General features: G+C 37.8%; 1 protein-coding gene across 8 annotated transcripts in view; it reads right to left on the reverse strand.

Annotated features, from left to right (window-relative positions):
- Positions 1 to 13233, reverse strand: part of unc80 (unc80, NALCN channel complex subunit) — a 152833-nt gene that overhangs the window by 46266 nt on the left and 93334 nt on the right. For all 8 annotated transcript variants that reach the window (XM_067122356.1, XM_067122355.1, XM_067122353.1 and 5 more), the window contains 15 exons: positions 12465 to 12553; positions 11850 to 11960; positions 10938 to 11057; positions 9965 to 10128; positions 7742 to 7839; positions 7329 to 7426; positions 6666 to 6788; positions 6046 to 6170; positions 4970 to 5177; positions 4343 to 4532; positions 3608 to 3771; positions 2989 to 3126; positions 2300 to 2410; positions 650 to 811; positions 332 to 443 (listed from right to left, as the gene is read on the reverse strand). In XM_067122356.1, the coding sequence (XP_066978457.1) occupies positions 332 to 443; positions 650 to 811; positions 2300 to 2410; positions 2989 to 3126; positions 3608 to 3771; positions 4343 to 4532; positions 4970 to 5177; positions 6046 to 6170; positions 6666 to 6788; positions 7329 to 7426; positions 7742 to 7839; positions 9965 to 10128; positions 10938 to 11057; positions 11850 to 11960; positions 12465 to 12553 (2013 nt within the window). The remainder of the gene's footprint in view (positions 1 to 331; positions 444 to 649; positions 812 to 2299; positions 2411 to 2988; positions 3127 to 3607; positions 3772 to 4342; positions 4533 to 4969; positions 5178 to 6045; positions 6171 to 6665; positions 6789 to 7328; positions 7427 to 7741; positions 7840 to 9964; positions 10129 to 10937; positions 11058 to 11849; positions 11961 to 12464; positions 12554 to 13233) is intronic.

A 13233-nucleotide genomic window follows, 5' to 3' on the forward strand; every position in this document is an offset into this window, starting at 1 on the left:
CATTTTCCCAACAATTTCTAAGCCTTCTTTTCTTCATGTACGTTCACGCTTCTAAATTACGGATTCGTTTCACTAAACTATCATTGTCCACTCTCCTCATATGACCAAGCCACCTCAAGATACTCTGATCCAGCCTTCGACCTATGCTAGCCTTATTATCGCTTTTTCTAAGTCTACACTTCAATTCCATAAAGGAGTCACCTCATCAATCTGTGGCTTTCACAGACAATTCAAGTCTCATCCCAATCTCTTGAAGACACCGCGTTAACTTTATTACTTTGTCAGTCGTATCTTCTCCCAAAACTAAATTACATTACAAAAGTATACTTACTAGTTTTATGGTCTACCAGAAAGTAATATTTATGGTCGTTTTCTGGGATGCCAAAGAAGTCCAAACTCTCCTGAAGAATCTGGCAGAATTGGGTGTCTTCCTGAATTGGAAACTATAGGAAATGAGGCAAATATTAGTTATAAGTCTTTTGGGACTGCAAAAAATTGCCTTAATTTACTGAGAAATGGGAATCATAATCATGATAGTCTTGCAGGGTCCATGAAAATTAATATAATAAGTTCTTTATACACTAATTTATTATTAAGAACTGTTTTATTCCCTCTCATCGAACATATACAAGAGATAAATAAAGCATACCTGGGATGGGATACCTCCTGCATCAGCACCTCCTGGCCCATGGACAATGATTTTCTTGGCTGAAGGAACATTAGCAGTGACCAACAAGGATGAGTCACACTGCTCCTTGCGGAAGATTTGCTTCAAGTCCTTGAACAAGATGCCTTGGATACTAGGAACCACCTGGAGGAAGAAAACCTCCCTTTAAATAGCAGTCTTTGAAGGAGCTACCTGGAAGCTTTTTCCATCCATTCATAGCTTTCCATTACCTCAAGGGGAGTACCTATCCCTACATTCGGGGTTCGGCCCATTCTCCACCTTTCCTGTTTTTTTTTTTTTCTTCAGAAGATTTAGTTTGTTTGAACTAAATGGAAAAACTTTTCTTAAAATTATATTTATTACAAACATCATCATCATCATCCAGGTGCCATATCCCCAAGGATGTCGGCAATCATGGCTCGCCACTCCTCTCTATTTCCGGCTCTCTGCAGCAGCCGAGCTGCAGACATTCTTTCTCCAGTCATTCTCACCAATCCATCTATATATTTTTGTCTAGGTTTTCCTCTCGGCCTCCTTCCATTGCTTTTACCAGTGAGAGAGAGATGTTCTAGTTCTTGTCTTCTCACTATGTGACCCACAAACTGCATTTGTCTACCTCTCACTGAAGCCAAAAGTTCTCTCTCAATGCCTACTCTCTCTAATACTTCCTCATTAGTTTTCCTTTCTGTCCATGATATTTTCAGCATTCTTCTCCAAAACCACATTTCTGCAGCCTGTAACCTCTCCTCATCTGCCTTCCTCAAGGTCCAAGTTTCACAGCCATACAACAATACAGACCAAAAAAAAAATTTCACAAACCTCCTCCTTAGATTCATAGATATTTTCGAGTTGGTGACTAATTTCTTGATCTTACCAAATGCATCTTTTGCCACGGATATTCTCTTCTTGATCTCTTTTTTTGCATTTTGCATCACTTGTGACAGTGCATCCTAAATAATTAAAACTATCGGTTTGTTTAACTGTTTCAGCATTAATTCTTATATCTGTTCTTGGGGTGATTTCATCTTGAAAATAATTCTTTAATACTACGAACTACTGAAGCAATAAAATAATTAGGAATGTCTAGAAACATAAATAAGAATAGTATCTACAGAAAAATTATCCATATACAAGACTGTAAGTTTGGCATCTCATGTTGATGGAACGATTAACCCACCTAAGTCAAATGCCACTACAAAACATAAGATGAACATAAGGAACCACTTAAGTACGCTCAATTCAAAGAACTACATGGAAGGAATAAGCGTTTGGCTGGGTTTTCAGTCAAGTATACTTTTTATCTATTTAAATTCAAGGGATTTTGTACATTGGAACGAAAAAGTGAACTGATGAACCTTAATATCATACCTAGAAAAAGAGCATCTACGGTGACATACCAACGAAAAAAAATAAAAGCACCATATAAAAGTGAAATAATAAATCTTGGCTTTCAGACAGCATCATCTGAAAAGAGAGAGAGAGAGAGAGAGAGAGAGAGAGAGAGAGAGAGAGAGAGAGAGAGAGAGAGAGAGAGAGGAGGAGGGGGTTTGAAAAAAGATACAAAGCAGACACTTAAAAATAATTGCCTTTAACTGGATTTTTGTTGCAAATGCGTGCCACCCATCCACTTACCGTCCAAAGGATAGACAGAGCAGAAGCAATGTGCTCTTGAGACGCCTCTTGTGGACTCCTGACATAAAACATGACGTAGCCCACCATATAGTTGTAAAGTGCAAACGCAGCCTGGAAAGACGAATAAAAAGACCTTCTACATACTACCTTTTCAAAGAAAACAGAATGTAATTAGAACAAGGTCTATAGTTCAATATGCATTTCTGACCAGACTAGTTCCTCATTGGACGGGTTGGTATCATTCTCGGATAGCACTCTGCTGGGCCCGCGTTTGATTCTCCGACCGGCCAATGATGAATTAAAGGAATTTATTGCTGGTGACAGAAATTCATTTCTCGGTACATTGTGCTATAGGTCCCGTTGTTAGGTAACCAACTGGTTCTTAGCCACGTACAATAAATCTAATCCTTCAGGCCAGTTCTAGGAGAGCTGTTAATCAGCTCAGTGGTCTGGTTAAACTGAGGTATGCTTTTTTTCTGACCAGACTATATACAAAGAACCTCTGCAATGATATAAGGTTAATCCTTCATGAAAGAAAGATATATTAACATTGACTTGAAAGAATTTGTTAATTTACTGATAAACAACAACAACAGCAACTATAGAAAAACAACAGCTTTCATGAACAGTCTACAACCTACAACAAAAACAATAAATCGTTGGGCGTGTGGCTCAGAGAAGAGCAGTACCTGAGAAGGAAGTCTTGGGATGAACCTCACAAGGCGTCTCAACAACCTCACCATCACGTCTTGTCTTTCGCGAGTCAGCTTTTCCAAGAAAAATCGGAGGAACAAAGCAGAGTCCTCCACCAGGCAGGACCAGATGACCTGCAAGGGAACGAAATATTAGTGATAAGAGAGTGAGCAAAGAAGATATTCGTATCTTCCGTGTGTTAAGTAATTAATTTCTTTTACAAACCCTTATGAACATTATGAACTGAGAAAGAGAGAGAGAGAGAGAGAGAGAGAGAGAGAGAGAAAGCGTTGCACGCAATCTTTGTATTAAGCTATTCCTATTTTTACAAAATTTCACAACTATGAACTGAAGGAGAGATGGTTTGTTAGAGAGAGAGAGAGAGAGAGAGAGAGAGAGAGAGAGAGAGAGAGAGAGAGAGAGAGAGAGAGAGAGAGAGTTGTATGACTTCTTTGTATTAAGCTATTCCTATTTTTACACAATTTCACAAACATTACTGACTGAAGGAGAGATGGTTTGTTAGTGAGAGAGAGAGAGAGAGAGAGAGAGAGAGAGAGAGAGAGAGAGAGAGAGAGAGAGAGAGAGAGAGAGAGAGAGAGAGAGAGAGTCGCACACCTGCTGAGCAGCTTCGTAGACAGCAATGCCATCAGGGGTGACGGCTGGATCGTCCAACAGGTGAATGATAGTCAGAACAGCAGAACAGAGACACGATGGGAAGAGCTGTTGGGCCACAGACATGTGGTGGCCAGTGCTCCTGACGGCGTCCACTTCTTCCTCCCCTGCAAAGAATAAAGGTTTATTATCGCTTTTGAGCCCAGTTACATTAAATAGGAACTTGGTGCTCTACACAATTTGGGAAGATAAAAAGCCAAACCTCTATCCATCTACCAAAGGCCTTATCTAACATTAGAGGAAAGGAATGCAAAGCTTTACTAAAGATGAAAAGGATCGAGAACAAGAAGAATCAAGATGAAAACGAAGAACTTTAACCAAATGTTGAGGATGAAACTAAGTGCATCAATCAACTGCAGATGATAAGGACCAGCAACTTGAACTAAATGTAAAAGAAAAAACAAAGAGCTTCAACTAGTAATTATGTATAGGAACTAACAACTTTTAACTACTGTAGTTTAACAGGATCAAAACCAAGAGTTTTAATCAAAACCAGAGTAAACCTACTATCACCCTTCACCAATTTTTCCACGCAATTCAAACTGAAGAAACAATGGCTTTTCTTGGATATTAAGCATTCATAACTACTTTACATTTCTTTCTCTTTATTAGACACCTCTCCTTCTTCAATTCCCTTTGCCTTTTTTATGGTAAACACTATATTAAGGAAAACTTTACCTTCTTCATGATCATCTGGGGACACGTGATGCAGGGCCGGTTCATAAGCAGCTTGAATGGTCACGGGAACAGTTGTCAGTAAGAAATTCTCCCTCTCAATTCTTCTCTTCTTCTCCTCTGCTTCCAGAGCAGATCGCACCATTTCAGCTTGCAACTTGCGTCTCGTCCTCGTAGCAGTGACGTACGATCTCTGTTGTCCATAAAATAATTTATAGTATAGATATAAGGTTGTGAAATTTTGTGAACACTGACTACTCAAGTTTCGTGTTAATACTTAAACATCAAAAACTGATAATTTCAACTATTATTCCTGAAAATATGACTAAAAATATCATGCAGGGAAATTATTTTAATAATAATTGGGTCACCAAGAAAAAAAAGTAAGACCAGCAAAAGTACCCATTAGTATCAAGAGAGACAAAAAAGCTAGTTGTAAAATTATCACCATAAAAGAGAAAGTTGCTTCCAGGACACTGAAGGCAATCAAATCAAAAATAAAAACAGAACACGAAATGGCTACTGTTTCCGGGTACTGATAACAAGGAGATTAAATAGTTACCTTCCTTGGTCTTAAAGCCAAGCGCATAACATAAACAATACATAAATCAAAAATAATTCTTCACTTACATGCTGAATCTGGTTAACGGTGACTTCCTCCACATTCGTCTTGAAATGAGGCATCCAAGGAGGATCAACCACAGGGAGTGACTCCACTCCTATCTTGGGAGATGGCAGAGTGAATTCAATCCCGTGGGGTGGAACTTTGAAAGTCAACTGTCCGCCTTCCTCCATGCGTGTCCACGCTTGATAGCGGGATCGCCATAAGACTTGGAACCTGTAGAATGATTTTTTATGAATAAAATAACATGGAATATATGAACAGTTCTGCTTAGACAGGTCTGATATATCAAATGCCATGACTGATTGTTCACTCATGAAGTCTAATCGTACGATAAATGTGTATACTGGCAAATAAAAGAAAGCTTGACAAGGTTTTGTGTCTCCTTAGTCTAAGTCTCTTAAAAACAATAAGTCCTTCATAAAAGGCTGCAGATTATGACAATATAGACGATGGCAAAGAAGACTTTAAAAACAATCCAAGTATTCTCTTAATTACGTCAGAAAAAATCCTCAAATACACGGCAACCTAATTTTCTCTGTTTCTACATTTTCCAACAAAAGAAAGATGATGACACTATGAACATTGCAAACTAAATCAACACAATGAGCATGAGGGACATACTGTAAATTTCCCTCGGTTGAACAGAATAAGAAAAGAAAGCTCGTTCCTAATAATGATGATTATGCTTACATGAAAAAAGGAAAGAATGTAGCCTCTAAATGAGAACAGGGAAAATGGCAGTTTATTTATTGCCCAAATAAAATTTTTGTTATCATGAATCTCTAAACATCACTGTCTCTTCATCATTTAAATTAACAATGATGTCAGGAATCACAGTTGCTGCTATAGACAAGGATTTGGATAAGAGCAGTAAAAACCAACTATTCTCTGGCCAAATCAGTCTTCTATCTGTTGCTAATAATGATGATTGTGATACGTTTTGCAACTTAAGTCTACAACACAATCACAAAATCAGAAGAATCGTATAACTGCTGTTGGTCATTCCAAGAAAAAAAATTAATAACCTGCGAATATGACCAATTATAAGAAAACAAAGAGAGAAATTCCTTCGTTACTTCACCTCAGTATGGCATTGAGTCTGGTGCTCGGATCTGGATGCGTGAGTTCTGTTGTCATAATCTCTGATGCGTGTGACGGGATTCTTACTCCAGCAAGAATAAAGACGACAGCTGCAGTGGCAGTCACCTTCGGGATAATAAATGTTGTAGGCATTAGGATGTAATACTAAAACGTAATAATGATTAATAATAGTACTAGCTCTAGAGTCAAATCTGCAGCAATTCAAAGTAAGCTGTTCAAGAAAATAATGTATCAAGTCTGCAACAATCCAAAACAAGCTGTTAGCGCAAATCATTTATCAACTCTGCAGCAATCCAAAACAAGTTGTTAAAGCAAATAATTTATCAAATCTGCAGCAATCCAAAACAAGTTGTTAAAGCAAATAATTTATCACATCTGGCACCTTCATCCAACCAAAATTACACATTTACATAATTATTTTCCTGTAGCATCTGGTAAAAAAATTGATTAACTCTACTGAAAACTTACATCCGGTACGAAGCTAATGTTACCTCATCGCAAAATGAAGGCCATGTTTATTTCTTTATAAAATAGTTCAAATGTTTAACAACCAAAGAGACAGCTACAGTTTCTGGAAACTGAAGTAAATGTAGACCCTACCTCATTATCATGCTCCAATAAAAGTTCCCAAGCTTGTGGCACGACGTCAAGCAGGAGGTCCTCCGTCATGACAGCTACTGATTTGCAGACCAGCGAAAGGGGAGCATGAAATAAGCCCATCACCTTGCAAAGAAAGAAAGAAGATCCGTTGAAAGAAAGATATCTTCGGGCACGTAATGTCACGTCAGTAACTGAAAACCATAACATTTCAGTCCTGGAATCTTTTGAAAACTGAACAGGAATCTTTATTATATAAGAATCCAAAGCCCGTCCTGATTCAAAGGTTCAAAAGTGGTTACGCAGATTTTGTGTGATTTTTGGCAGAACTATTGAATTTATGTCATTTTAACTTACTCGCGTTGCAAGACTGAGAACAGTGTCAATCCAATTTTGAAAAGTGGCGAATATACAAACTAAGACCGTTCTGACCGTGATGTAAAACCGAAAAGAAAGTTTAATGATTAATAGCGTTTCCAGAATAGAAATATTCTGAGTATGTTAAAAGTTTCTCATAGAGTTGATGCCGATGAATGATTTAAACATGTAAAAGTACATGAATGAAAACTAGCGCATTAGTACTGAGAAACAAAACGTAAATGCACGAGGTAAGTCTTTGTAGCTTTAAGTGATACTAACTACATCATCTACAAAGGACTAACACACCTGAGTCTTCATAAACCTGACGATTGGTGTGTCGTATTTCTTGGGTTTTTTCTTCTCTTCCTCTGTAGCGTCGTCTTTAGACACTTCCTTGCCGTCACCTGAAGGAAAAAAACAGTGGTGATGCCCTGATTTAAATCAAACTTAACTGGAAACAAAATAACTTACAAATAATACTTTCACCTCTCACAATGAAATCTTTTATCTTCAGCTTCCTTTCAACTCTCCATAAAATTTAAGCTGATATTATCTGTATTCAAATCATATGTACATATTGATTATATGACTCTGGACTGTGTAACAGCATTTTCCAGGTTTTTTATTTCTAACAGAGAGAGAGAGAGAGAGAGAGAGAGAGAGAGAGAGAGAGAGAGAGAGAGAGAGAGAGAGAGAGAGAGAGAGAGAGACATACGCACCATCTGTATCAATAGTATCTTTTGATAGATGCACCGCCGACCCTTGGTGATGGCCAAGTCGTGATAACACAGCCGATATGTCCACATTACGATCAATCCTGTCACAGAAAAAAAGTTTTAAAGTTACTTATTACTGATAGGATAAAATGAACCACCAACATCGAAGATTACATTTTTTTTTTTAAAAACATCATAGACCACTATGTAGTATTATTTTATGAATATCATTAATTGAATACCACAATTCAATAATATTTTGTTGTGAATATCGTTTATTGCGACACACTGAATGCTTAGGGATTTAAGACTGGGGTTTACAAAAGAAGGATTAAAACATTACTGACAATATACAAAGCTTACCTTGTAAGGAAATCGATTTTGAAATATGAAAAATACCATGATATCACTCAACATAGACCGTAAAGAATAATAATATTACTTTTCAAAGAAAGTATTAATTTAAAAAGGGCTAATGTCACCCATCAGGGATTAAATGTATGTACACGACATTACATTGAATAAGCATTTACCTTAGTCTTATTGTTGTTATTCCCAAGAAAAAAGATCGATACTGAAGATCCTCAGGAAGGTAAGCGAACAAATACTTGGCGCACAGTTCAGTTCAAGTAAATATAAGTTCAAGAAAAACTAAATTTGTATATTTTCGGCGACAATGGCCACGGTGATCTAATATCTGGTTATGTTACTAGATTCATAGTATAATTTGGCAGCAGACCCTCTTTTAAACAGGTTCTATTGAATATTATTGCTGCTTCAGCTGCATTTATTTTGTAGAAGACTTTTTCTATTTTCCTTATTGCGGACTTCTCTTCAGTGGAGGTGCGTGCTAACAGCTCGCCTATATTTGTCATTTCATGGGGAAAAGTCAAAATCTGGATTCGGCTTCTTTATATATTCTATACAGTTAGTTATATACAATTGTTGCCGCGACGCGTTTCGACAGAACTCTTCTGTCATTCTCAGCGGGAGCTAGTAGAGGACTGGCAGATTGCATAGGTCCTTCTGAATTTATACGGGCTTCAGCGGGGGTCATGGATGGCGAATTCTGATTGGTTGCTGTCAGCGAACTTCAAGCCAAATTTCTGCGGCGAAGCTCGATCTGACAGATCTTCGCAACCTGGGAATGTCATTCATTCCAGCGTTCCCATTGGCCTGCCGTTGCGTGATGTCATGCCGGCTGACATCATCGGTAGTTTGGCTGCTATTGGGCTGCGGATGAATGATGTCATTATCTACTCTTTCTGTCGTAGTCGGGGATTGTCTCGAAGGGCGCCTCGCTCATCAGGGCATCTCCATTTTCAGGGTTGTCGTTTTCAGGTATTCGTTGGATTTGGTGGGTGTTCTGCATTATTCTTCTTAAATTCGTGGGTAGGAGCGATGCCTCCTGCCCACGAATTTAAGAAGAATAATGCAGAACACCCACCAAATCCAACGAATACCTGAAAACGACAACCCTGAAAATGGAGATGCCCCTGATGAGCGAGGCGCCTTCGAGACAATCCCCGACTACGACAGAAAGAGTAGATAATGACATCATTCATCCGCAGCCCAATAGCAGCCAAACTACCGATGATGTCAGCCGCATGACATCATGCAACGGCAGGCCAATGGGAACGCTGGAATGAATGACATTCCCAGGTTGCGAAGATCTGTCAGGATCGAGCCACGCAGAAATTTGGCTTGAAGTTCGCTGACTGCAACCAATCAGAATTCGCCATCCATGACCCCCGCTGAAGCCCGTATAAATTCAGAAGGACCTATGCAAACTGCCAGTCCTCTACTAGCTCCCGCTGGAGAATGACAGAAGAGTCTGTCGAAACGCTGTCAAAGCTGCAACAATTGTATATAACTAACTGTATAGAATATATACAGAAGCCGAATCCAGATTTTGACTTTTCCCCTATGAAATGACAAATATAGGCGAGCTGTTAGCACGCACCTCCACTGAAGAGAAGTCCGCAATAAGGAAAACTGAAAAAGTCTTCTACAAAATAAATGCAGCTGAAGCAGCAATAATATTCAATAGATTCATAGTAATAATAAAAATATTTCTATACAGTAATACTTTTGTTGTACAGACCTTTTAAATCCCTGAGGACATTTTTCTTTATAATAATAATAATAATAATAATAATAATAATAACAAAATATAAGGGGAATATTTCCGTGAATTCACACAAAAAAAAATTAGAAAACCCTTACTTGTCTCTCCTCGCAAAACTCTCTTTCCTCCTGAGGGGAGAGCCATGCCCTCCGGCGCCTTGCTCAGACGCCTTCCTCGTGGGCTTCTTGTCCTTCTTGTCGCGCCCTCTGGTCACCGGGTTGACGACTTCCTCCTCCTGCTCCTCGAATTCCTCGCCATACATCTGGTTAAGGATGGAAAGCATCGGCCATGATGAGAGTTCAAAATTCAATCGAAGGATTCAAACAATTCCATCAGTAAGATAAACAACAGAATGACAGGACAGAAAATTAATCCAAGTTGTTTAAAGACCATTCAAGGGACATACGGACCATGAAAACTATTTCAATTCATTCTGAAATACCTAAGATTCATTAAGAAGGATTCAAAATGTATCAAAGAAATCAAATTACATGCTAGGGATTCAGAATCTATTCAAATATTTACTGCAATTAAATATGTTCGGGAAATCACAACTCCTTAAACTGATTAAAAACCATCAAAATGACTCGAAGTCTGTCAAATGCCTTAAAATTTATTCACTTAACTTCTATTTGATGGATTTAATATTCCTTAGAGGATATAAATTCCAGGAATTATTCTAATACACTGAACAATACTGATACTTCTGGTTCTTATTACATTAAGACTTTAAATAGTGACAATAAATAAATACCACTTATACGAAAGTAGTATTTCTTTGCTTCCTGTCAAAACCCCTTTATAAATTATAATGAATCATTATCATTCTGTTAATATCCATAATTTGCACTCATACATATGATAAGCTACTAAAAAAAGAAAATGTATGTAAAATAAGCAGATGACTGCCCATAAGTGTGGAAAAAATATAACCAAGCGAAGAAAACTGTAATGCAGTACAGATAAAAATAACAAATAAATACTAATAAAGCAATGCACGATGAATATAAACATGAATGTGCAGCATCTGACCAAAAATTAAAATGGGAATGTCTGCGGACCCTCTCTTACTTTTCTGACAGCGTGCATCAACCTCTTGCAAGCGCGCATGTTTCTCTTGTAGCAGTGAGGGTGACAGTAGTTCTGGTGGGTGCAAGTCATATTGTACAGTGAAAACATCCGCACTACAACCTGCATGGGAAGGAGAAATTCATTCCTAAAAAAAGGAGATTTTTTGAATGAGTAAATCAGTGCATTAGATCCTGGTTTCTATTAGGAAGAGAAAGGGATATCAAACTACTTTGGATTATACATAGTAAAAATTCATTTCAGTATTCTCCTTCTCATTCGAAGACTCATTAAGAACTTGCTTTACATTATAAATGTTTGTAATGTTGTTACAAGTGTTTACATTTTTTTTTCGTTAGTTAATTCTTAAATATTTGATTCTTGCAAATGTCTTTCAGATTCTTCTAACTAGTTATGATACTGTAATTCAAATACTAACAACAAGAGCTATTTTATTGGCGCTCATGGCAATTTTTTTATCATTTAAATTCTTACAATTTTGACATGGAACTGGTTTTTGTATAGTCCTTGTTAGCCATGTTCATCACAAAATTGTTCACAAAATTCCCAAATATTTCTGTTACAGTTATGAATATTTCATAATAATTCCCATTATCTATTTTTATTTTGGAACTGAAGGGAACGGTTAGGTGAGAAGACAGTAACCTACCAGTGGAGTTCCTCTAAACTTCTCTGTCCCTCCCCCAAAAACCCCCGCACACCACCCCCACACGCTTGGATCAACGAGCTCATGGCACTAAGATTATATCGAAAATACTGACATAACCTAAAGCAGATTGTTTCAGAACTTTGTAGAGCAAAAGACAGATAGCAATTAAGTGGGGATGAGCAACACTGTAGTCTTCTAACTATTCTACATACTGTAAAGCTTTGCCATCTTGCAAAGACCCTCACCTTGATCCACGGCATAGTCGATGTAAGGCTTTCTTCATCGAGGTCTCCATCATTAGGACTGTCTGGGAGATCCTCGTTGCTCAAAACTCCAGGTGATTCCTCTCCGGAAACCTGAGAAAATTAAGAATAAGTTCAGGACCGAGAAAGATGAAGGGGCCGAAGCATCCTCAATGTGACGAGGTATCACAGCCTCCTGGCACTAGACTGCCAGATGGCAATGCTGTTCCGCTACACTAAATATCTTATTTTATTTAAAATACTTATATGAAACTTCAAAGTTAACAAACTGCAATAAACTGTAATCAGGTACTCTCCAAATATCTCAACGAGGAGCAAGTTCATTCCTACTCTCTGTTGACGTCTCCTGGATTCAGGTGTAAAGATTTTATTTTCTATTCCCTCATTTGTTTATTCATCACCTTTCCTTTAACTTTCTCTCTCTCTCTCTCTCTCTCTCTCTCTCTCTCTCTCTCTCTCTCTCTCTCTACAGGCTGATTTCCCTTTGGAGCCCTCTTTGGTTTAGAATATGTTGACTCGGTCCATAAGGGTTTTCAGCTGAAGATTTAAAGAAAAAAGAAAGAAAGAAATACAGTAATGAAAAAATCAAATTCGTACCTCGGGTTCCAAATGCTCTGAAGTGTCAGACCTCTCGCTAACAGAAGACACCTTCCTCCTGGAGCGGACGCTGTCAGACCTCTTGATGGCTATGAATGAAAGAAACATCTACATTAAATCAGGCCTGGCTTGATCACAAATTATGACAGCACAAGGGTGTTTTGTATTGTCTAGAAAACTAGTAAACGCCCCCGGATTTGAGGGGGATGTGTACCACCGGCGAATAGCTAAAATCCGCGAATACTTAAAACCCCTCTAAAAACACTTAGAACTGCCTATTTTGATAGTTCAAACACGAAAAAAAAACTTACAAAAATACAGTAATTAGTTAATATTTCTCAGTGAAAAATACCGCGAACAGGCGAATTTTCTGCAAATAATGTGTACAGTATATGAGTTTTTAGAGAAATCCGTGAATCAGTGAGTTTGCGAATCGTGAGAACGCGAATACAGGGGGTTTACTTATATTAAATCAGAAATAAACTTTTCAAAAACCCCATTCCCTAGAATTTTAGGTTTCTTCTTTGGATAGGTCTTCATATTAACACAATAAACCCTCCACTCAATAATCTGCAAAAACTTATACAAGAAAAACTTATACAAGAATTGTGGATGCACAAATATATGTCAGCCATTAGTCTAACACTATGTCGAAAATGCTAGTTTCCTGATTCTAAACGCACTGTATCATTTCATCGCCTTCATAAAGATAATCTTACAATAAATACATTGTTCATTCTATTGAAAATTGAAGCTGATTACAGAAAAG

This window comes from Macrobrachium rosenbergii, chromosome 20 (assembly GCF_040412425.1).
Source record: "Macrobrachium rosenbergii isolate ZJJX-2024 chromosome 20, ASM4041242v1, whole genome shotgun sequence".
Lineage (NCBI taxonomy): Eukaryota > Metazoa > Arthropoda > Malacostraca > Decapoda > Palaemonidae > Macrobrachium > Macrobrachium rosenbergii.